We start from the raw sequence: 23,210 nt of genomic DNA on the forward strand, positions 1-23,210 counted from the left end.
TGGAAGAGTAGTAGGCCACCTGCTGGTTCTTCCCAGAGTGTGGGTGGGAGACCAGGCCTGGTTAACAAGAGCGTGGCGTGGGTGTCTGTCTACCTTACAGGATCCTAGCTGGACAAGGCCTTGGGACGGCTTGTGTAACAAAAGCCTTAGGGTATTGCAGCAACCCATCTGGGCTCTTTCTCTTGGGCCATATACCGAGATTGGGCCCAGGGATGCCAATAGTAAATGCTTCAGACGTGAGTATGACATTAGTGGTGGCTGCTAGGGACCCCGGCTTATCCCTTCCCCATCAAGTGACATCCCTCTAGACTCAGAGTCAGTCTTAGCAGAAGGGAGGGTCTGACTGACTGCCATGTGTTTGGGTTTCTTACATAACCCTTACCAGTTTCATAGTGCCTGCTCTTCTTACAAACTCCTTTTTAAAATTTTTTTTTCATTTATTTTACATACTGACAGTTTCCCTTTCATCCTCTCCTCCTGTTCCAGAGGACCCAGGTTCAATTCACAGCACCCACATGGCAGCTCAAAACTGTCTCTAACTCCAATTCCAGGGGTTCTGACACCCCCCACACACAGACATACATGCTGGCAAAAGACCAATTTATGTAAAATAAAAATAAAACAACAACAAAAAACTTAAAAAACGATTGGTCAAGGCAGCCCAGCATAGGGAGTGGGTTCCCAAGAGCTAGCTTAAGCACCGGGGCAGAGCTCTTATTAGTTAATGTAATGTGTTAGGTGCTGGAGGGCCAACTGGGCAGACCCTTTTGTTTAGCTCATGTTTACAGAACATGCCTTGTCTAAAAGTTTTTTCTGAAGTTGAGAAATATTAAAGATACAGATGTACAGAGAGCAAGGTCGTGTCATGGATGGCCCCAGGCTTCCTCAGCACTATGCCTCATATCCCATTACTTTGCATATCACTGGAGAAAGGGCTACTCTTTAAAAAGGATCCAGATGAATCAATATGTATAAAGTTAGTTACTGTGATTATGCCCTGTACCCTTCTCTGTCTGCGATTCTTGTGTAGCCCTGGCTGTCCTGGAATTCGCTCTGTAGCTCAGACTGGCCTCTACCTCGCAGAGATCCACTGCCTCTGCTTCCTGACTGCTGTGTCTGGGATTCTAACACTCCCAGTACAATATCTGTTCCTTTATTTTTTGTTTTTGCTGGGAAAACCTGAGTCTTCAGTTCTAATAGACACCCAAAAGAGTTCCTCGGGCTCAGTTTCATTGTTTGTAAATTCGAGGGTTTCACCATTAGACCTAGGTCTTTTCATAACTGACCACACAGTAACCCATTCATTTGAAGATCTTTAACAAAATTAAATAAAGGAAAAATTACAACTGGTTTAGGAGGCATTGCACGTGATCATCCCCATGCTGTAGGTTCTGGTGACCCAGGGACCCTATTGTCTGTAGATATGAGAGACCACTAAGTCCTCTTGCTGACCCACAATCAACTGGGACTCTTGTGACAGATCAAATGGGGACCATGGATGTGAAGCAAAGGAGGTAGGTGACTAAGAGGGAAAGACAGAAATGTGTTCGTTCCAATTGGGTAGCACTTACCCTCCTCATGTTCTTTGTTACAAAAGAAAAATAGACTTCACCCAGGACATTCGTGGCTTATAGGTTTTGAGATTTGTTAAACTTGATTGAATATACATCCAAAGGCACTTTTATACCATAATTTTTATACCATAATTTTAAAATGTCTTTGGCCGAGTGTACTTACTGTCGTTCATGGGGAAAACGTAAGAGCAGACTTCAGACTAGGACCTTAGAGCAGTGTCCGAGCAAGTGAGGCCTTGCCTGTGAACTTCACACTGACAGCTTAAGGAAATGGGTTATCTGACTTCTCATGGGGGCACGGGGTAGCCCGGCATGAAGGAGGTGATGAAAGCAAACAGGGAAGGAAGAAATCATTAATATGGCCATCAGTGCCACCAACGCTCTCCTCCCATTCCCTATACTCTGTAGTCTCACTGTGTGATATCCTCACAGTCTTCACCCTTCCCTTTTCGCTGCTGACTCCTCTCAACTCCTACTTCCTACTCCCTCTTGCCTGTTTGTCTTTCCCTCTCACCTGGCTCCCTTCTTGGCTCCATGTCCATGGCCCTCACTCTACCTGCTATGCCCCTCATTCTTACTTTATACCCCTGTTCCCTGTCTAAAATCCCTCTGATCTGTCCATAGCCTTTTCTCTTAACTGTTCATGCCCCTCTTGGCTATTCACACCCCTTTCCCAGAATCCTCACATGTCCTCTTCCTGTTTATGGCTTCCCTTTTTGGTCCCCCTTCCTCTCTCTTGCCTGCCCATACTCTTCTCTCTACCTGTTGATTTTTCATACCAGACTATACCCAAATGTAATTTCTTGAGCTGGGTTAGCTGTGCTTCCTTGCAAGTCTATGGGGCCTCAGTCTTCCTGTTTGGAGCACTTTTATTATGGCTGCTCTACTGACCTTGACTCAGCTCCTTGATCATCAGTACGGCGGCGAATGTCTTCAAGACCACTATTACCTAGCCTCATGTTAGCAGACAGTGTAGGCACACAGCTTCTCGGCTGGACTTTACTGACTTTGGCTCCAGCACCAATTCCGAGATACCTCTCCTCAGCCTGGGCCCTGTGGAATACCCTACACATGAACTTTCTACAGTTTGAGTCTAAATACACCGGATGGCTTCCCTCTTCTTTCTTACCTGCTCGCAAAGCTTTCCTCCAGGAGCTGAGATTTGGCACCTGAAGATTTGGCACCATCAACACTTGCTCTCCCTGGAGTTCATTCCGTGAGGGTCTTTAGAACTAACTGCTTTCTCTGCTGCATGTTTGCTTACTCTCTGTCTTCTGTATTTCAAATACAATTATCATAGCATTTCTACCTCTGTCAGCTTACAAAGTGGGTGACTGAGGATGTGCTGCCCAAGTGTCAGCTGAGGCTGCCTGGATACTCAGCATTTCTGATCTGCCTGCAGTTCTTGTCACTGGCTATTAGGGGGCACAATAGGATTGTCTGTAACTTAGTGTAAGTTGCTTGGCAACAGTAAGGAAACTATTCCTTAAGAAACACTTTTCTTTGAAATTTTAAGCTTGTCTTTTTCCACTAAATATGTTTTCAGAGTTTATCCACAGTGTAGAAAGTGCAGAGGTTTATTCCCTTTTAAAGCTGCCAAACAGTCCATCATGTGCGTCCTCTCCGTATTTCGGTAGACAGCAGGTGGTCTTTGCCCTTTGGTGATTGGGAATAACACTGCTGTGAGTGGCTGTTATGCATTCTCTGAGCTCTCTGTTCAGTTCTGGGCTTATAACATAGGAACAGTATTGCAGGGTGAGCTGGCCATTCTGGGGGCTTTTGAGGAACTCCTCTACTGCTTCCCACCATAGCCGACCATTCTGTTCTTCCATGGACAGTGAAAGACTTTCTCCTGTTCTCCAAAGCATCTTCATTCTTGGATGTGTGTGGAGGATACTGATAAAATAGACAGAACAACGCTTTAAGATGTATCTGGGAAGCGGCAGCCCTGAAAGACTGTGTGTGATCTGCCCTTGCAGTAGTAAATGGTTCCTCTATAGTGAAATGTTTATGTTCTTCTTTCTCACCTGTCTCAGGGACAGCAATATAACCCTAGCATTTGCAGAGGGTCTGGATGTGAGGGTAGCACAAAGGCCCTCGGGAATCTGTACATTTAGAGGGGGAGACCAGGGCTGTACATTCATGAGACCTCTGTCCTCGAGATGCCAGGACCAACTAGTCAGCTTGTTGCCAAAAGCTGACACCAGCTCTTTACTGGGCAGGAAGCTAGTGGTGGTGGCCATCAAGCCTTCAAGCAATAGAGGCTGCCTCGCTGACCCCATTCCAAGTTCATGAGCCCCAAACTGGGATTAAAGCAAATGGTTCTGTATTAGCCATAGGGTATGAGCAGGGCCCTGCCCCTACCGCAGGTCCTAACATACTGGGACAGCACCTGATCCAGGAGTACATATTTACCATAAGTAAGCCAGACCCTCTCATTTCTCATTTGAATTGTCAGAACTAGTTTCATAAAGCTTGAGACTGGATTTTTGTAAGCCAAGAAATACGGCAATCTGATCTTATCCCTATAAGACGAATAGACAAGCGTTAAGTTTAAAAATATGAACTAAGCCACCCATGTGTGGGAACTTTGATCAGCTGGGCAAAACCAGTTTTTTGGAAATATTTTCCTATGCTTATGTTGACCTCAGTGGTACAATGTCCTGTCCTTGGACCTGAGTGTATTGACATGGTGTTCACACGTATAATGACATCATGGGGCACAAGGTATCCACAGAGCACTAAAACAGGGCAGCATGGCAAGGTTTCCCAGCCACAGCCTTCGAGAGGGATTTCTCTGTACTTCAGTGTAATGAGAAGGACCCTCTAGGAACCAGGTGCTTCCCAAACCCTAGTCTAGAGGACTAGCATTCACAGGTGCCGTCATGCCATTGTATTCAGGCAGCTGTCGATTTGTCTGACATCTAAAATTGCTTGTGGATGGCCTGCCAGCATCTATGCCCCCCTTTTTTTGCTCAGTCTGACTTGGTGAGAGAGTCTTAACTCTATTGGAGTAAACAGGGATCCACGTGCCCGAATGAGCCAGCATCTGGCACCACGACCTCTTCTAAATCTTTCCAGTTAGAATTTGAGATTTTAAGACCTGACTGAGACTTGAGTGCATGGTTTTCAGTTCTTCTGAACATGAGATTTGGAACCTCAGTACCTACAAGGGTATCTGGGAGCATTAAATTCAGCCTCTGTTCTTCTCCTAAGCAGTTTAGGGAATAGTCACTCACCATATTTCTGTCCCTTGCTGCCTGCTTACACCCACCTCAGTAAAGTGAGCCAGTGAAGGGTGTTTTGAGTAGGAAGAATCTCACATCCAGCTGATTTTCCAGTCTTGTATAACTGTTTTTAAGGCATGATGGTGTCCGACTTGAGGAAGAAGGCATCTGGTACTATTGAGTACTTTGAAATGAGTGTAGCCCACAGTCCTGTATCCTGCATTATTTCCAGACATTCAGATGAACAAATGCTCCCTGGTGTTCCCCGTAGCAGGGGACCCTTTATTCTCTAGGACCTAGAGAATCAGAACATTACAGGGACCAGCATGCTGGTTTGAAACAAAACACTGTGCCAGTCACTTGGGTCCCTTCAGTAAATCATTCTGTTGCGATGTCTGTTTAGGCAGTCACCATGACTCATGGGAACCACACCAAATCCCTGTGGAGCTATTCCGCAGAGCTGCTAATGACTTGCTTAGTAGACAAAACTGTAGACTGTTGGGGCTCCAGGCGATATTTAGCTGTGCCTGAGAAATCCCTGTGCAGAGAATCCCTCCCAGGACTCCCCACCTGCCTCTGCAGGAAACCAATCAATGCATGTGTGTGCATCAGGGCCGGTGCTAGGATGCCTGCTCTGGAAGTCGGCAAATAGGTCCACGTGCAGGTTACCATCAGAGCACCTGACTTGACAGAGCATTGTATTTCACCCACAGAAATGAAGTTTCACCACAGAACTACCCAAAACAGGAGGGACAGAAATATTAAAAGTCTCCAGCCCCTAGGCAGCCAGTTGTGGACACCAGGAGTTATGGGCTGTCTTTGCATCCTTGCTCTGTGGGAGTGTGAAGCCTGCACAGCCTGCCCCTTGTCTTCCCAAAGAGGATAGAAGTCCTGGATTCAGAGACAATCTTCACGCTTTCTCGTAGGGTAGCATTTCTACCACATGTCACTAACAACATCATAGTTGTCACCACAGCATAACAAACCACTCCAAAGTTTAGTGGCATAAAAGTCTGTTGCTATAGGTCAGTTTTGTGGATACGTGGAGTCTGCAGAGAACCAGGGTCCTCAGGCCTCCCTCTGCCTTTCTGGCTGGAACAATGGGGTCTGGCCCTGTCTGCGCAGAGCCAGTTTGGGATTGGGACTTGTACCCTGTGCCTACCATCTCTAGGTAGATATTCAAGAGTTTCTGAGCCCTGACTACAGCTGGTATCACTATCTGGTGATTACAAGTCTCGGATGCTGTGTCCAGACAGGTCCTGCACACTGCCCACAGCTGTAGTAGTCAGGGCTACTTTGCTGCCCACGGTCCACTCTGTGCTGCTTCTGACAGGAACGTTCCCTGCCCCTAGACCAGGGGCAGTGCCCACAGCCACTTCCTGAGTGCCTCCTCCCTTATGTGCCCCCCCCCTCTCCTGTTGCTTTTCTTGGAAGATCTTGTGTTCTGTATATTCATCATCTCCTCACTTCTGTCCTATCTTACTTTTCAGTCTCTAACCAGGTCTTGTCTGTTTCTTATAGACCATTCTGCCTTATCTTCCATTTGCCTTTCTGCCTCTCCAAGACCCTGATTGAGCCTCTATGCAGGAAGCTGATTGGCCAGTGGGTTGACTGCTAGGCTGGTAGCTGTTCGGCTGACTGTGTGGCCAGTGCTCTGGGAGTGTGTGCCCCTCAGCATCAGATGGCTTGGACCACAGATGCCTGGTTGTTGTGCCACCTCATCACCCTTGCCTCCCGTGGCATTTCTTCTGGCTCTTGTTGGAAATTACCAGATACATCACATCAACTGTCAGAGGAGTCCATGGAGAGAGTACCCAGTCAGTGTTAGGGTCTGTAAAAATGAAGGTCATTTTTCTCAACTTTCAAAGGCCAACATTTTTAATTTTGATGAAATCACTTTATGAGTTTAAATTCTATTTTGAAACACTCTGCCCAACTTGCAAACATTTTATTACGTATTTTCTTCTAGAAGTTTTAGTTAAGACTCTTAGGTTCAGTCCCCTCATCCATGGTCACCTAAGTTTGTGCACCGTTTGAGATAAGGGCCGAGGTTCGTCCAGCTCAAGCACTTGGTGTATCTCCTTTTGCTTCACCGTGGCACTTGACCACACGCGTGTGGATCCGCGTGGAGATATGCGTGCACATCTGTCCTTACTCCAGTGTCTGCTGCAATGTTACAGAAGTTTTCATCATGCTGTATTAAGTGTTTTTCTACTTTTATAGAAATACTTTAGCTAATTTTTAAATTATCCTAAATTTAGAATTGATTTGCACAAAATCTGAGATTCTTCGGTGGCATTGATTAAGAGGCCAATTAACAGAATTTGGTTAGATGTTCTTTAATTATTAGAACTGTTAATACAGTTTTCATTTGTAAGTGTACACATTTTACTAAATTCATCTTTAAGTATTTTTAGTATGATGCTGTTATAAATAGTTTAAAGCTTTTAGCTTCCAGCTGTTGCTAGAAGGCTAGTAGCTGTTTGGATAGTCCTAGAATTGTTGATACATTGTATATCATAGACAATCTGAATGCCATAAGATTGTTGTTTATCTTTGTTGTGTTGGATAGAGGCTCCCAGGTGTCCAACTGCAGAGTACAGTAGCCAGAAAATAAGTTGGGATGTTTTGGCAAATAAAAGTTGAAAATGGAGCCGGGCGGTGGTGGCGCACGCCTTTAATCCCAGCACTTGGGAGGCAGAGGCAGGCGGATCTCTGTGAGTTCGAGACCAGCCTGGTCTACAGAGCTAGTTCCAGGACAGGCTCCAAAACCACAGAGAAACCCTGTCTCGAAAAAAAAAAAAAAAGTTGAAAATGGTAGCTCAATTTTTTGCTCTCTGATAATTTCCAGATACCAGCATGAGATTCTTTTTCCCTGATGGCCAAACTAAAGAAACGTACAGAACACAGTTTTAGGGGAATAACGTTTGTACGTGAGCTAAGTTTTGGTGAGCAAAGGCGTCAGGGCCTCATAGCTCTTTACTCAAAGGCTAAAGCTGACCCCTGGGGGCTGCTGGAAGGTGCTGAACTTGACTGTTCGCTGCCATATCCCCCAGGAGAGACGCTAAGTGGAGGCCTTTTAAACTGGTGGAGACTTACTGCAGTGCCTGGTGTTTGGTGTATCTGGTGAATCACCTGAGTGGCTGACTCGAGGGTTGGCCCATGCGATCCCTCTGGTCAGATGTCTACTGGGCATTTCTCTGCCCAGCCGTGGGGCCTGTGTACTGTGGGATTATGACGGGATAGGGCCATGCAACATAGTTCTGCTGTCAGAGCGTGTCTTCAGAAACAAACAAAACCTCAGCCCTACAATGAGGTTGTAGCTTAGAGCGTTTGCCAGCTATGTGTAAAGTCACGGATTCTGCCGTCAGCGCCGTCACACAGCCTCACGTAACTTAACCCTTGACTAAGAAATGACAGGTTACAGAGCTAAGGGACGAGGGCAGGTTTAAAAAAACTGCCTGGGAAAAGGGAATCTGAACCTAACTAGAGCAAGGTTGCTTGTCTATGGGTTCTGAATGTTGTCCTGGGGCCCTGTGAACCGCGAGGGTTGTTCTACATACTGTGGAGGACTGGTCCCCTTCCAGAGGCCAGGTATTTTCACTTCCTTTCTGCTTGGTTAGGCTGTGGCTCTCTGAGAGATTTGAGTGCCCTAGGTGTGTGGTTCATTTCTGCAGGTCCTTGCTGTGTGTGGGCCCTGCTTCTGCCCCCTTGTGTGAGGAGGTCACACAAAGAAAGCATACTGAGGGGACATTTGAATCCTTTTTTAGTTTCTGTGTCTGCACCTGATGGGCCTTTAGAGGGTTCTGTAGTTTGGGATGTGTAAGTAACACTGGCTGCAGGCTACTGCTGTGTATCTGAGATTGTGTTGTGGCCATGGTTCGGTGATCACCTCAAAGGAAAGTATACATAGCCTCAGACATCTTGTCAACCTGTCCCCACTGGTTATGGGGTTAGCTACTTATGGCTAAGACAAAGGCATTTCAGGAGTTAGTGAAGATCTTGGAAGTCCTCTGTGGAAGCCACACCCAGCTAACTACTAATGGCCTTTATCTTCTTTCCTGCATTTCCATGGGTAGGAGCAGGGGGAAGGTAGCCACAAGATTCTCAACCAGCCCTCCTCAAGGGATTCAGGAGTCACGAGTGTTAGCCACCCCCCCCCCCCATACACCTCCTTTCTCTTGTTTTACCACAGCTTGGTCCACAGGAGGAACAAGTACTGTTGGCCTGTTCCATGGACAGGAAAACTAAGTTTAAGCTTTTCCCAGGGATGAGGGAGTCTCAAGATCTGTTATCAAGTTCCTTATAGGCAGAGCTCGGTCTGGTCCAGCACCCACAGGTAAAGGAGGCTATGGAGACCTCTGTATCTATTCTGCCTTGACACAAACCTAGAGTCACCTGGGGAGAGGGACCCTCAACTGAAGAATTTCCTTGATCGTATTGATCTGTGGCTGTGTCAGTGAAGCATTTTATTAATTGCTAATTGTTGTTGGAGGCCCAAACCCACTGTGGACAGTGCCATCCCAGATAGGTAGGCTTGGGCTTTCTAAGAAAAGATCGTTATCAGATCAAGCCAGTGAGCAGTATTCCTCCATGGTTTTTGCTTCAAGCTCCTGCTTCCTCAGTGATTGCTAATGACCTAGAAGTATAAGCCAAATAAACTCTTTCTTCCTAAAATTGCTTTTCGTCAGAATGTTGTTATCACAGCAACAGAAAGAAAACTAGGGTAGCATATGTGAGGTGGTGGCCCATTGGTAGGTGAGCCCCAAAGATAGGGCTCTGCGAGCTGCTCTGCTCCTCCACACCAGCCATTACTAACAGAACCAGGCCACCCTACTCCTGGAGAGCACAGCTGGGCAGAGACGTTCTTCCTGGGAAGGTTTCATGGGCTGTGTTACGGTGAGCATCTCTGCCTTCAGCATTTTTAGCAATTGTTTTTGTTTACTGGACTATAATTTTTTATTGGAACATTTTCAGTTCATTGTTTGCAGACAATGTACAAGGATAAAACAGAAACACATTATACCATGCTTCCCCCAACTTCTAAAGCAAAAATAGAACCATGAAGAAAGAATAAGATTTCTAGAGACTTCCACTTAAAACAAACAAAATTAAAAACCAGACAGAAGTTGAAGACTTAGCCTCACGCTTCAGCCCAGGCTAGCCTGGAGCTGGAGGTCCTCTTGCCTCTGGGTCCAGGTGCTAGGATTTTAAGCATATGCCACCAAGGTCTTAATACCTGGGTAAGAGACTTCTTCCTGACCTGGTAACTGGATGATTTTGGCCTTCTAGACTAGGTCCCGAGACTGCTGTGTTCCAGTCTTATAGCCCTCTGCTAGAGAGCTCTTGATCCCTGCCTCAAGGACAGTCTCTAGAAACTTCTGAGTCTGGACCTCAAGATTGGTGCTGGGACACTGTGCACTGGGGCCGGAAGTACTCAGCATACTACTGGGTCGCAGCCTCGTAGACCCCAATGGGAGATTGTTGGGTAGAGACTTCAGGGGCCAAGTGGGAGAAGAAAACACTGGATTTCAGCTTCCTGAGCAAGATTCTTTGAATTTTGTACCAGGAGCTTGTGGAGATGATCAGCCAAGATTATTACCTCGGATACATCGTGTTGGTAGTAAAGTTACCAGCACATCAAGGTCTCAGGTGCACCTTCAGGGTTCCACCAATTTGTGTGAAACGGCGTGCATCTCACACTTCACATGTGGGAAGTGTTCTTTAGCATTACCAAACGTCGCTTCTACCAGTCACAACTCCAGGTGAACTACTTTCAGGGTCACCCCCATCCCAGGCCTGGGGATAGCCTCCCTGTTTCTGGGAGTTGTGAGCAACTCTAAGGGCCTCCTAAACAGGCCGCTTCACCTGGCGTAATGTCGACAGGGTCATCTGTGTCTCAGCGGCTGTCAGAACCTCATCCTTAGGGGCTGAGTCAGACCCCATGACGCGCTTGGGCTACATGCCTACCCGTGTTTGCCGTCATCTTCTGGCTGTGGCGAAAGTGAGTTTACAGACATCTGTTCCAGGCCCGCTTTCAGTTCTTGGGTGTGCACCCGCAAGAGGAATTGCCAGATCATACGGTAATTCTATTTTCAATTGTTTTGAGGAACTGCTGAGCTGTTTTTCACAGCAGTTGTACCAGCAGTGGTGGGGGTAAGGGAGTCCCTGATTTCTTCATAGCCTTACCACACACCCCTAGCATCTGATTGCAGAGTGGGGGGACGGGGGAGGCGGTTGATAGCAAATTTCTGTTGGGGGCAAAGGTGCATCTCATGTTTTCTCTGGGGCCAAGCAAAGCTGAACGGCTGTTCATGTCTCACAGTGCCTTCTGTGGAGAAATGCCAGATCACATCTTTGGTCCATTTTAGTTGAAGCTGTTAGGTTTTTGTTGTTAGTTTTTGTTGGTGGTTGGTAGAAGCCTTATTAACACCCCACTCTGAGAGTTGTCTTTTCAGACCTCTTAATTGCATAGTGTGTTTCTGTGTATAATGCTCGTGTGTATGTTTAGGTGTGTGTGTGTACATGCAGACTTTCTGATAAAGTCCTCTCAATACAGATCTGTCTGTGCTAGGGAGTGTAGGAGTCCCTTCTGGGTTATTGTCATCCCCTGTCAGCAGAGCTGGTCCAGATGTTTCAGGACCCTGAGGAAGGGGCCACAACGCTGTTGTACCCTGCAGGGCATCTTTTCCTCATCTCCCTCCCTGTGAGGAGGGAGATAATAACCTTGTTATTATCATTTACTGTCACCACCATGAGATCCTGAAGTGCCTAGGCCAGGTATCCTAATGTCAACCTTGGGAACTGGGGAGAGTGGAGAGCCCTCTGCACTGAGGATGCCCGCAAGCCTGGCCTGTACCTCTCCACCGCCTTCTCTGTGTCCCTGAGGTAGCAGAGGTGGAAGAGAAGTTATGGAATGACCAGGTGCCTGACGCCCATCTCTCACTCACCAGCAGAGGGGACTTGTTTTATGCTCTGGAATTATAGCATCCACCAAACTGCCAAAGGATGCTTTTCTCTGGACTTGTACTGAATCATAGGCTTAACAACGTCTTCGTGGGAAACCGTGACCCCTGAGTCAGTGATCAGTGGGCCAAGGCCTCTGGTCCTCCCAAGCTTTAGCTTTTTGCTAATGTGGGCTTGTTGTATTGGTAAGTGGGGAATAATCAGACAGGGTTATTTTATATCTCGTTAGGGTTGTAAGTAAAGGGACATATGTGTACTCAGAAATCAATCACCTGCTGCCCACATGCATCCCTGTTTAGGGACCCAGCTCAGTGACCACTGAACATATTACATTTCACATCTTGACACATGAAAATGTAGGATTAGTCCAAGAATAAGTAAATGTTGATTGAAAATTAAATGTTGATTACAAAAAAACAATGACTGGAAAGTTTCTAGAGCATCGGTAGCCTTGCAAGTGCCATCTTGCTGGAAACCAAAAATTTTAAAAGTCCCAAGCAGAAACAAGTTCTTAGGTTAGAACCTGCCTGAAGGACCAGAGTCACCAGAGCTGCTCACTTTCTCAGGATTGATAAATCTCCAGGATCCTGTTGATTGCTCTCGCTTGACTTACCCTGTGTCCATCACGAGCCAGGCATTCATGCATGTGTCCACATGTGGTCTATACCTTACATGTCTGTGTGTACATGTGTGTCTTTGGAAATATGTGTAATGCGTGCCTACATTTCTCTGTGGCCAGGAATGTGTGTGCATAGCCTTACAGATTGATGTACTGTGCTAAACGTCACTTAGCCTGGACCAAGTTTAGCATCCCTTCAAGAGCAGAGCCACAAAGACACTAGAAATAGAAGGAACATAGCTCGGCATGTTAAAGGCTGTGTGTCAGAGCTGCGCCTAGAAATTACATTAGACTGAGTGAGGAAAGCCAAAAGCATTTCTTCTAAAATCAACAGTATCTACTCTTTCACAGCGTGGGACTTGAAAGTCTAATCTTGAGCAATAAAGCAAAAGGAAGAAAAGGGGTGCAAATAAGAAAGGAAGAAGTCAAGTTATTCTTGTTTGCACCCAATATTATCCTATACTTAAAAGGCACGCCCCCAAAAGACTCCACCAAAACACTCTTACATCTGTTAAACACTTTCAGCAAAGTATCAGGAGATAAAACCAACTACAAAAGTCAGTAACTTTATATGCTAATAAGGAACTTAACTAAGAAAATTTCACAGTAACATCATAAAAATACCTAAGAATAACCCTAGTTAGAAAGATGAAGGACCTCTACGATGAGAACTTTTAAAACTAGGAGTGGAATTGAAGAGAACTTGAAAATAAAAAGACCTCCCATGCTCATGGATTGGGAAAATCGATTTTGTGAGTATGTCCATTTCACCAAAGCAATTTACAGGGTCAAAGTAATCCCTATAAGAACTCCAATAATGCCAGGCAGTGGTGGTGCACACTTTCATCCCAGCACTCGGGAGACAGAGGCAGGAGGATATCTATAAGTTCAAGGCCAGCCTGGCTACAGAGCTAGTTCCAGAACAGACAAAACTACACAGAGAAACCCTGTCTCACAAGAACAAAAAAATAAGATAACAAAAAAATTAACATAGAAACATAAAGGACTCTCAAGAGCCAAAACAACCTTAAGCAGAAAACAGTAGTATAGTTATCATAATACCTGATTTTAAATTATACTACCACACCATCATAAAACTGGGAGACTGGTGGTACAAAATCTGGCATACAGACCAATGAGCGGAAAAGTCATTAATCAGACTTCTTTGGACCACCAGCTTCTAAATAATGACACAAAGACATTATATTCATTATGAAAGCTTGGCCTTAGCTTAGGCTTGTTCCCAATTGGCTTTTATAACTTAAATTAACTCATTTATATTAATATGCATTGTGCCAGATGGCTTGTTAACCTCTCAAAGTGTTGCTACCGAATCTCTCCCAGAGTGCCTATCTATGCCTGGAAGTCCACCTATCCTTTCTTGCCTAGCTATTGGCTGTTCAGCTTTTTATTAGACCAATCAGAGATCAAAGACCTAGGCATAAAACCAGCCACACTGAACCTCATAGAAGAGAAAGTGGGAAGTACACTTGATCACATTGACGCAGGAGACCACTTCCTAAATATAACCACAGTAGCACAGACACCGAGAGAAACAATTAATAAATGGGACATCCTGAAACTGAGAAGCTTCTGTAAAGCAAAGGACATGGTCGTCAACAAGACAAAATGGCAGCCTACAGAATGGGAAAAGATCTTCACCAACCCCACATCGGACAGAGGTCTGATCTCCAAAATATGCAAAACTCCAGAAATTGGTCATCAAAAGAACAAATAATCCAATTAAAAAATGGGTACAGGCCTAAACAGAGAACTCTCAACAGAAGAATCTCAAATGGCTGAAAGACACTTAAGGAAATGCTCAACATCCTGAGTCATCAGAGAAATGCAAATCAACTCTGAGATTCCATTTTACACCTGTAAGAATGACCAAGATCAAAAACACTGATGACAACTTATGCTGGAGAGGTTGTGGGGAAAAGGGAACACTTCTGTGTTGCTGGTAGGAATGCAAGCTAGTACAACCCCTTTGGATGTCAATGTGGCGATTTCTCAGAAAATTAGGAAACAACCTTCCTCAAGACCCAGTAATACCGCTTTTGGGTATATATCCAAAGGATGCTCAATTGTGCCACAAGGACATGTGCTCAACTATGTTCATAGCAGCATTGTTTGTCATAGCCAGAACCTGGAAACAACCTAAATGCCTTTGACTGAAGAATGGATAAGGAAAATGTGGTACATTTATACAATGGAGTACTACTCAGCAGGAAAAAATGACATCTTGAAATTTGCAAGCAAAGGGATGGAGCTAGAAAACATCATATTGAGTTAGGTAACCCAAACCCAAAAAGACAAATATATGTGCACTCACTCATACGTGGCTTTTAGACATAAAGCAAAGAAAATCACAATCCCAGAGAACCTAGACAACAAAGAGGACCCTAAGAGAGACATACATAGATATAATCTACATGGGAAGTAGAAAAAGGCAAGATCTCCTGAGTAAATTGGGAGCATGGGGATCATGGGAGAGGGTGGAAGGGGAGGGAAGGGAGGGAAATATAGCCCAATAAAAACAAAAAAGAACAGGACTCAGCAATGAGGATAATAAACTGGGCTTGTATTCTTGTTTCCCAGTCCCCTGGCTACCACTTGTCAGTTGTGTGTCCTTGGGTAAGACAAAGGAATAGCAAAACCCTCTTTATAGAACTCTGAGAGTAAGATAACAATCAGAAGGTACCTTAGGTGGGTGAGGAAGGACAGAGAGACATCTGTACAGGGTGATCAAATATCCTGCATCATAAACCCATGCTGTAAGGATCAGTGTTATCTCAGGACACTCCAAGACCAAGTTCTCAGCACAGAGGTGGTTTATTTGCCCCAGATGGACAAAAGGCAGGGAATAAGAAAGGGGATAGAGGATGAGGGAGAAGGGGAAGGGAGCAGAGATATTTGTCCCAGAGGGGGACAAAGGACTGCCTCTGGAGAGAGGAGACAGATATGACCCATAGGAAAATGACAGTTTATAAAACTTAAAAAGGGAAACCCTATGTTAGGATGAGGTGTTTAATTTAAATTGGGCTTTTTTGGTGGGCCAGAGGAGGCTTTTGATTGCTGGACTTCAATACTTCAATAGCTGGACTGTGGTAGTCAGCCTCAGGAGGAGGAAGTGGCGAAATAAGGAAATAGGCCTTGGGGGCTAGCTTCAGAAATGTAATCTAATTTTTTTTTTTAGCAAGGCAGAGTGGATGGGGGAGAAGGGCTGGCTGGAGTCCTTCCACATGCAATTAAAGCCACCTAAAGATTTTATTTTTAATTCCTGTATATGGGTGTTTGGCCAGTGCCAGTGGAGGCCACAGTGTTGTGCCTGTACCTCTGGGATTTACAGATGTTTGTTAGCCGTGTGGGTACTTGGAACTGAACCCAGATCCTCTGGAAGAGCAGCAAGTTCCCTTAACCACTGACTCATCTCTCCAGATGTGCCAAAAATCACACTGAAGAAAAAAACCCGTGCCTTCAGCAACTGCTGCTGGGAAGACTGGCACGCACGCTATCCACTGAACTACATCTCCAGCCTGAAAGTATTTTCTTCATTTTGTTTTCGGAGCGCCTTTTGCTAGTACCTAGGATCCAGTTGAATTTTGCTTTGCAAACTTCATTTATTGCCAAAGATTGTGTATGTGTGTTTTCCTTTTTTTTTCTAACTTAATCATATGATCTTCAAATACGGAGTTCCTTTCCAAAGCAGGCTGTATTTATTTATTGTCCACTTGCACTGGCTAGAATTTCACTGACAGCATTGAACAGGGATGATGAGAGCAGACATTTCTGACCTCAGGGGCAGCCTTCCAGCATCTCACATGTCATGCATGGCATCCACTGTGGATTGGTTCTGTTGTTTTTAAGCACTTCATAGCAAGTTAAGGAAATACATTCAACTCCTAACTTAAATAGGCAGAAATAGCAGTATCCCTTTTATGTATTTTTGAGATAAGGTCTCACTGGTGGAGCTCTGGCTGGCTTGGAACTCACTATATAGACCAGGCTAGCCTCAAATGCACAGAGATCTGCCTCTGCCTCCTGGATGCTAAGATTAAAGGCAGGTGCCTTGCTTGGCTAGTATCCCCATTTTAGATGGGAAAGCCAGTCTCAGAGGTTAAGCCTCTTACCCCTGGGTCACAGACCTTGTCAAGAGCTAGCCACTTGAGAGAGTAGCACTTGAGGCTCTAAACTGGAGCTGTTAGCAAGGCCTCTCCAGTGGGGCAGAGGGTCAGCCTAGGGACAACCTCTGATTCTGTCCTTTTGGTCCAAATCCAGTCTAAGATTCTAGCTGCAGGAATCAGGATGACAGTGATGGGGAATGGGGGCAGATGACTTGTTATTTTTGCTGAGAGTCTGGGCCTTGTGCCATGGGGAGGAATCTCTCCTTAGGAGAGGCGAGGGGACCGGGTAGATAAGCATCTCCTCTGAGGTGGAGGGAGGCTCAGCTTTGGAGAGTTCTAGCAGTGAACTGAACTTGCTGAGGCTAGGTTCAACTTGACCTCTACAGATAGACAATAAACTGGGCCTGATAGCACAGCCTATAATCCCAGTCATACTGGAGGCTGGGACTGAAGCTGGAAAGTTAAAGACCAGTTTATTGTAGAATATTATTTTAAGATGTGTTACATTTGTTTATGCTGTGAACATTTGTTTTAATGGTGCAAAGATGTGTTGCATTTTTTTATGTTGTATTTAACTCTGTATTACTTTGCCTGTCTAGAACACCTGATGGTCTAACAAAGAGCTGAACAGCCAATAGCAAGGCAGGAGAAAGGATAGGTGGGGCTGGCAGGCAGACAGAATAAATAGGAGAAATTTGGGAGGAGAGCAGGAGAGATCAAGGAGCATGAAAAGAAGGAGCCAACCACGGGGTAAGAGTAGAAATAAGACTATAGAAGTAAGAAAATAAAAAAGCCCAGAGGTAAAAGGTAAATAGGATAATTTAAGAAAAACTGACTGGCAGCAAGCCAAGCTAAGGCCAGGTATTTATAAGAAAGAATAAGACTCCACGTGTGTATTTATTTCAGAGCTGAGTGGTGGACCCCAAAGAAGCCAAAAGAGTAAAACAACCAACACCACCAGCCAGGGTAACTTAGTGCCTCAAAATTTAAAGCAGAGAGGACTGGGAATGTAACTCTTGGTAGGATGCTTGTGAGAATTTCTGGAATCAATGGAACAAAACAAAAAGAAAAAAAAGACCTCTAAACAACCTCCCAAAATAAATAAATCATATAGAGAACTCTGTATTGACTAGCATCTACAGCCCATCGTCCCTGTGGGGCTAGTGCTTGGTCAGTGGTTCCTGGATACCACAAGATGCCCTGAATCCCGTTCTAAAGGATCCTTGAGGCTCAGAAAGAAATGAGAAGGTCTCGGAGTCCAAACTCCACTAAGCTTCTCTGTCAAAAAGTGGAAGTAGGAGCTAGAAAGCTTAACCACACTCACTCTTACAGAGGAACCAGGTTGTTACCAGCACCCACAGGGCACCTCACAACCATCTGCCTCTCCAGTCCCTCTCTATCAATGCCCTCTTCTGACCTCTGAGGGTACCAGGCATGAATATGGTGGACAGGTGTACATACATGCAGGCAAAATACCGATACACATAAAATAATAAGTCTTTAAAATTACGGAGCCTGGCATGGTGGCACAATGCCTTTAATCCCAGCACCTGGAAGGCAGAGGGAGGTAGATCTTTGTAAATTTGAAGCCAGCCTGGTCTACATAGTGAGTTCTAGGACAGCCAGAGCTATATAGTGAGATCCTGTCTCAAAAAGAAAAAAAGCCAGAGAGCTGAGGCTTGTGCTTGTGGATTGAATCCTGAAGCCTGAAAGTGGTTGCTTTTAGGGTTTCCAGGGTCCTAGTGTCTGTGGCTCAGTATTGGAGCACACAGACCTTGTTTGAGCGCCCCCTGTGTGGTCACCTCTGTATGAGTAGGTATTATCCAAACTGCCTGATACTTGGACCCTTGATAAGAATCTGGGAAAATTCCTCCTTCCTCTTCCAACATCTGGCTGCCCATCAGTTGTCTGGTGTCTGACCCTCGTGGACTGGAATTACCCAAGTAGGACCTGTCCTTGAAGCACTAAGGGAAGACGGCTTTCACAGCAGTGATGTTGGCATGGCCCTTTGCCTATGGCTCCCTCATCTGCTCCAGCTGCCACCTTCAAGCTGCTGAGGATGGATGTAGAAACTTACCCAGGCATTCCTAGATCCTGGCTCCCCCAGATGTCAACGTCTGTCCTGTCCCCTGTTGCTCCCCCACCGCCTGAGCAATCTCCCTGACTCCCCGATGAAGCAGCCTCATTTCTTTTTGACAGCCTTTCCTTGGAACAAAAGCTGGAAGTCTATCTATCCCTCCATCAGGGGCTGAGCCAGACTTCAGGGAGGTGGGAACTAGACTATTGGGAAGGGTCCCTTTGATGCTTTTTCTTGGTGTGATGTTCCTAAAAGCCCAGGACCTTGGGATCTCTCTACCCTGGGATGTGGTATAGTAGTCACCACGCATAGCAAGCCTGCTCAGCCACCATAGCCTGGAACCTAGCCACATAGCTGACCTTCACCGCTCAAATGGACACTACAGCTGTAGAGATTTGTTGAGTGGTGGCGATGAGGTGGCCATCATGCTACCTAGACACGCCTAGACACTCACCCCTGGAGAGTCCTGCTACTGACTGGGGGATAACAGAGAAAGGAGACTGTTCATCAGGGCAGACTCTTGAAGCAGGTGATGCAGGAATTAGGGCTGTGTATCTTCCTTACGAGGATTGTGGCGTTTTCCCCATCAAGGGCATACCTGGCTTAGACACGCTTCAGTCCCTCACCATTGTCTTTGAGAATTGACTATTATTATTTGTTTTTTCTTAATTGATTATAATTTTTTGAGCTAGAGTCTCATGTAGCCGAGGCTTGTCTGATCTTCCTGCTGTAGCCTCCTGAGTGTTGAGATACAGGTGTGGTTTTAAGATTGTTTAAACATTGATTGATTCTCTATATGAGCATGCTTCTTCTGTTACCCGTATATGGAGGTTGGGGGACAGCTTGAGAGAGGCTGTTTTCTCCCACCATATCAGCTTGCAGAGATTGGACTCAAGCCGTCAGGCTTGGTGGAAAGGACCTTTATTCATTAAACCTAATTTTAAAAAGTTCTTTTTATTGTTTATTCATTGATATGTGTGTTTACGTTGGCATGCCGTGGTACGTCACCAGTGCTTAGGTTATAGGTGTGTGTTACCACATCCAACAAGATTTGGCTGCTCTTTTACCTTTCTGATACAGACATTTGTCCTGGGTTCAGTTGAGACTGGGCCCAGACCATTTGTAGTCAAGGTAACGCAGGTGTAAAATCTTCCTCCCAGGAGATGCTCTCTGGGCACTCTCTGCCTTCAGGAAGCTCCAGCCAGTGCTGAGAGGCCAATCATGGATACTTGCGTGTCAGTATGATGACAGTAAGGTCTAGGGAGGGTGTCCCTGGGAAGAGCCTTTTAACTAACGACATGTTGGTCAGGATGAGTAGGAGCTGGCTACTAAGAAGGTGCGGCGGTGTATGAAAAAGGATGAGTATGTTCCATGTACATGACAAACCCTAAAGTCCTAAGCAGTGGAGGCACTGACCTTAACTGAGTTCTGTGGCACACCAGACTTGGTGCCAGGGTTTTGTGTACATTATATCAGCCAATGCTCTCAACAGCCCAGGGCTTTTCTTGGCAGAGCTCTGGGTGTTACCAAATGCTACTGCATCTATCTAGGCTCTCTCATCCTCAGTCTGCTTTTGGTGCATTTGTCCTGGGGTAAATACCACCTCCTCATGGGTATGGTCCTATTCTGTGACCGCTAAACTCCATTCACGAGCATTTTTGTTGCCTCTGTTCATAAAGATCACTTATGTGTGCTGCTTCCATCCGGTGATCCTGGCTACATAGCGTGACTTAGAAGGACTCTGCACAACTGTTTTTGGAAGAGATTGTGAAGAGGGTGTTGGTTCTTTAAGCATTTGGCAGCATTCACCAGAGACCCAGCTGGCCATGGCTTTTTTGTGTGTGTGTGGGAAGGCTCAAGCTATTAGAAATTACTCAGATTTTGTGTCTTGAGTCAGTTGTGATATTTGTGTCATTCCAGGAAGCCATGTTGAGCTTCATTATCTAGTCGTGGTTGGAATCCTTTCACACTCCTTCAGATTTCTCTTCTTGCAGTTAGAAGCAGTGTGTTTACTGTCAGTCCCCACACACAGCTTCACCTCCTGCATAAGCAGAGGGTTCCCTAATGTGCTTAGCAGTGAGCATCAGCTGGAGAGTGGGGACCTAGGAGTAGCCTGGGTTAATTTCCTCCTGTCTGTCTTGTGAATCCTGTTCCCACAAAGAAGGGGCATAAATTCTTTTGTCACTTTCTTAATGACACATGAGTAAAAGACTGTAGGTTGTTCCTGACAAGCTGGTCTTTCCTATCAGTGACATTGGTGCTAATTTCTCTTTTCTCTTAGGTGTTCACCTCCCATGGCCCCACAGTGATCATGCCCACGTGGTTCTGCTCTCGGGCCTGGTTTTCCCATGTGGGCCTGTTTGATGAAGGAGGACAGGTAAGTGCCAACCAGTAGAACTTGGGCTCTTTCTGGGTTCCCCTAGGTGGCGGGTGTGTGTGTGTGGGGGGGTGCCTGCAGGGCACCAATAATCAGGCCAGGATTTTCAGGAAATCACTTCAGACTCTTTCCTGTAGCACAAATAATAAAAACCCAGAGACAGAACTTGGGGTTCACAACCTGAAGGTCAGAAAAGCAAAACAGCCAGTCCCTGACTCTTACCTCACTTTAGTCCAAAATGACGATCCTGCCTCCAAGAATCTCAGAATGAGACTGTGTCTGTGAGCTGTCACCTTCCGTTTTATATTCCTTTCTAGGGCTGGGATTAAACACCTGGTTTCTGTGGCAAACTAGTGTGGCTACTCGGATTAAAGGTGTGTGTCATCATTGCCTGACCTCTAGTGGCTTTAGCCTTGCCTCTGGTCTTCAGGCAAGATTTATTTATCAAAATACAAGTATACCACTACACTTTCCAGCACCCCCGTGGTACTCATCATTGTGCTAATTGCAGTGGGTTTCGGTGAACATGCTCGGAGCCACAACGTCTCTGGTGCATCTTGGCTGTGGGCTCACGGTACCTCAGCTTGCATTAATGCTGTTGGTGGGAAACTGTAGGTGGTAAGGAAGGTATTAGCTACTTTGTCTCTACCTCTGGGTCTGTTGAATCCTCAGGGCTGGCTTGTATCCTGCAGGGAGCCGGCTAACAGGCCATATGGCCTTGCTGTCCTCCAGCCCCTGCCTAGCAGTAGTGAACATTCTCACTCCCAAGCAACATCTCTGCTGGTGAGCCTGACCCCAGTCTGAGCTAAGCCCATCCTCAGATCTGTTTTGTGTTATTTACTCTCCCTTTTGAAACCAGTTTGAGTAGGTATTGATTTTTCCATCCAAAACGTTCCCACCTCCACACCTTCCTGTTTGTTAAGGCTGTATGATACGGCTCAGAGACCTGTCTCAAGTTTTGTTTCTGAGCACATTGGTGTTTATATGGTGTGGAAGGAAGTGAATTTTCATCAAGGCAGTATTTGTTCTGCTTGAGACAAGTGTACTTTTCACCTCCATGTCTTTCTGCTTATTTCCTGGTTCCTAGCTCAACATCGCCCCCTTCTGACCAGGATGTTAAAATACAACCTTGTAACAGACTGAACTCAGGTGATATCCTTGCCTTCTGACGCATCCAGTCTCTCCCCTTTTCAGCATCTCATTGAGGGCCTCCCGGGAAACCAGCTAACCATCCCCTTTTTTTGCCACATTGATGAGATTTCCATTTTCCAAGGCCATGCAGCTCTGTGTTCACTGATTGCTGATAGTTTGCCCCAAGACCTTTTCTGCCCCACAGAGTAGAATTTAAGGCAGGACTGGACTTAAGATCCACACAACAGCCTACCCTCTGCTTCATCCTTATGTCTTAGAGTTCATTCCTTACCTGCTGAGGAACAAGTTACTAATCTCCATTTCTTTCATGTGACCTGCACCAACCTACATCACCCTTGAGTATCAACAGTGGATTCTTTTATTGAGGCAAAGTCTGGCTGTGGCATTCAGGCTGAGCACTAGCTTCTGGGCTCAAGCGATCCTGTGAGCTCTGCCTCCCAGAGAGCTGGGGCCACAGGGGCCACCATCCTTGGCTCTAAACATAACACCTTTCCACAGCTCCTGACAGCCTGGGTCAGTACCCAGCATGGTGAACATTGTCCTCTGGCTTTTTCAGGGGGTACCAGAGGACTTGCTGTTCTTCTATGAGCACCTTAGGAAAGGGGGTGGCGTCTTCCGTGTGGACCACAACCTGCTCCTCTACCGCTATCACCCGTATGCAGCCACACACTCGGTCCTTGAGTAAGTAGGACATACCAAGTCCTGGAAATTCCTGGGACGGCAAGGACAGGTAAGGTGCCAGTGTGGCCGGGCCCAGACCACTTGTAAGTCACTGGTGTGATTGGAGTCAGGACTTCATGAAGCTCATAAGGGTGGGGTGTAGGGAATACCACTGAGGAGGAAAGTGGTGGGGTCAGAGTATACTGTAGCACCTCATAGTAAGTCCTTCAGGGCTACCGGATGTCCTGTTTCAGAGGTCAGGAAATACCAGTGCCAAAGCCAAATACCGGTTTCCCTGATTGTTTGGGGTGAAGGCTTGCTCTCAGCTTTGTTCTCATTTGCTCTAACCTAGCGCAGCTCACCGTGGGACCCAAGAAAAGATCTGATGGGCTAACGACGGACCCCGTTTCACTTTTCTTTGGCACAGGCCA

General features: G+C 45.9%; 1 protein-coding gene across 7 annotated transcripts in view; it reads left to right on the plus strand.

Annotated features, from left to right (window-relative positions):
• The window catches only part of LOC121444069 (UDP-GlcNAc:betaGal beta-1,3-N-acetylglucosaminyltransferase-like protein 1), an 84,825-nt gene that overhangs the window by 45,232 nt on the left and 16,383 nt on the right, over positions 1–23,210 (plus strand). For all 7 annotated transcript variants that reach the window (XM_041645815.1, XM_041645816.1, XM_041645817.1 and 4 more), the window contains 2 exons: positions 20,872–20,967; positions 22,676–22,800. In XM_041645815.1, the coding sequence (XP_041501749.1) occupies positions 20,872–20,967; positions 22,676–22,800 (221 nt within the window). The remainder of the gene's footprint in view (positions 1–20,871; positions 20,968–22,675; positions 22,801–23,210) is intronic.

This window comes from Microtus oregoni, unplaced genomic scaffold (genome assembly GCF_018167655.1).
Source record: "Microtus oregoni isolate MIOR12 unplaced genomic scaffold, Mior012 000117F_ref0000505, whole genome shotgun sequence".
Lineage (NCBI taxonomy): Eukaryota > Metazoa > Chordata > Mammalia > Rodentia > Cricetidae > Microtus > Microtus oregoni.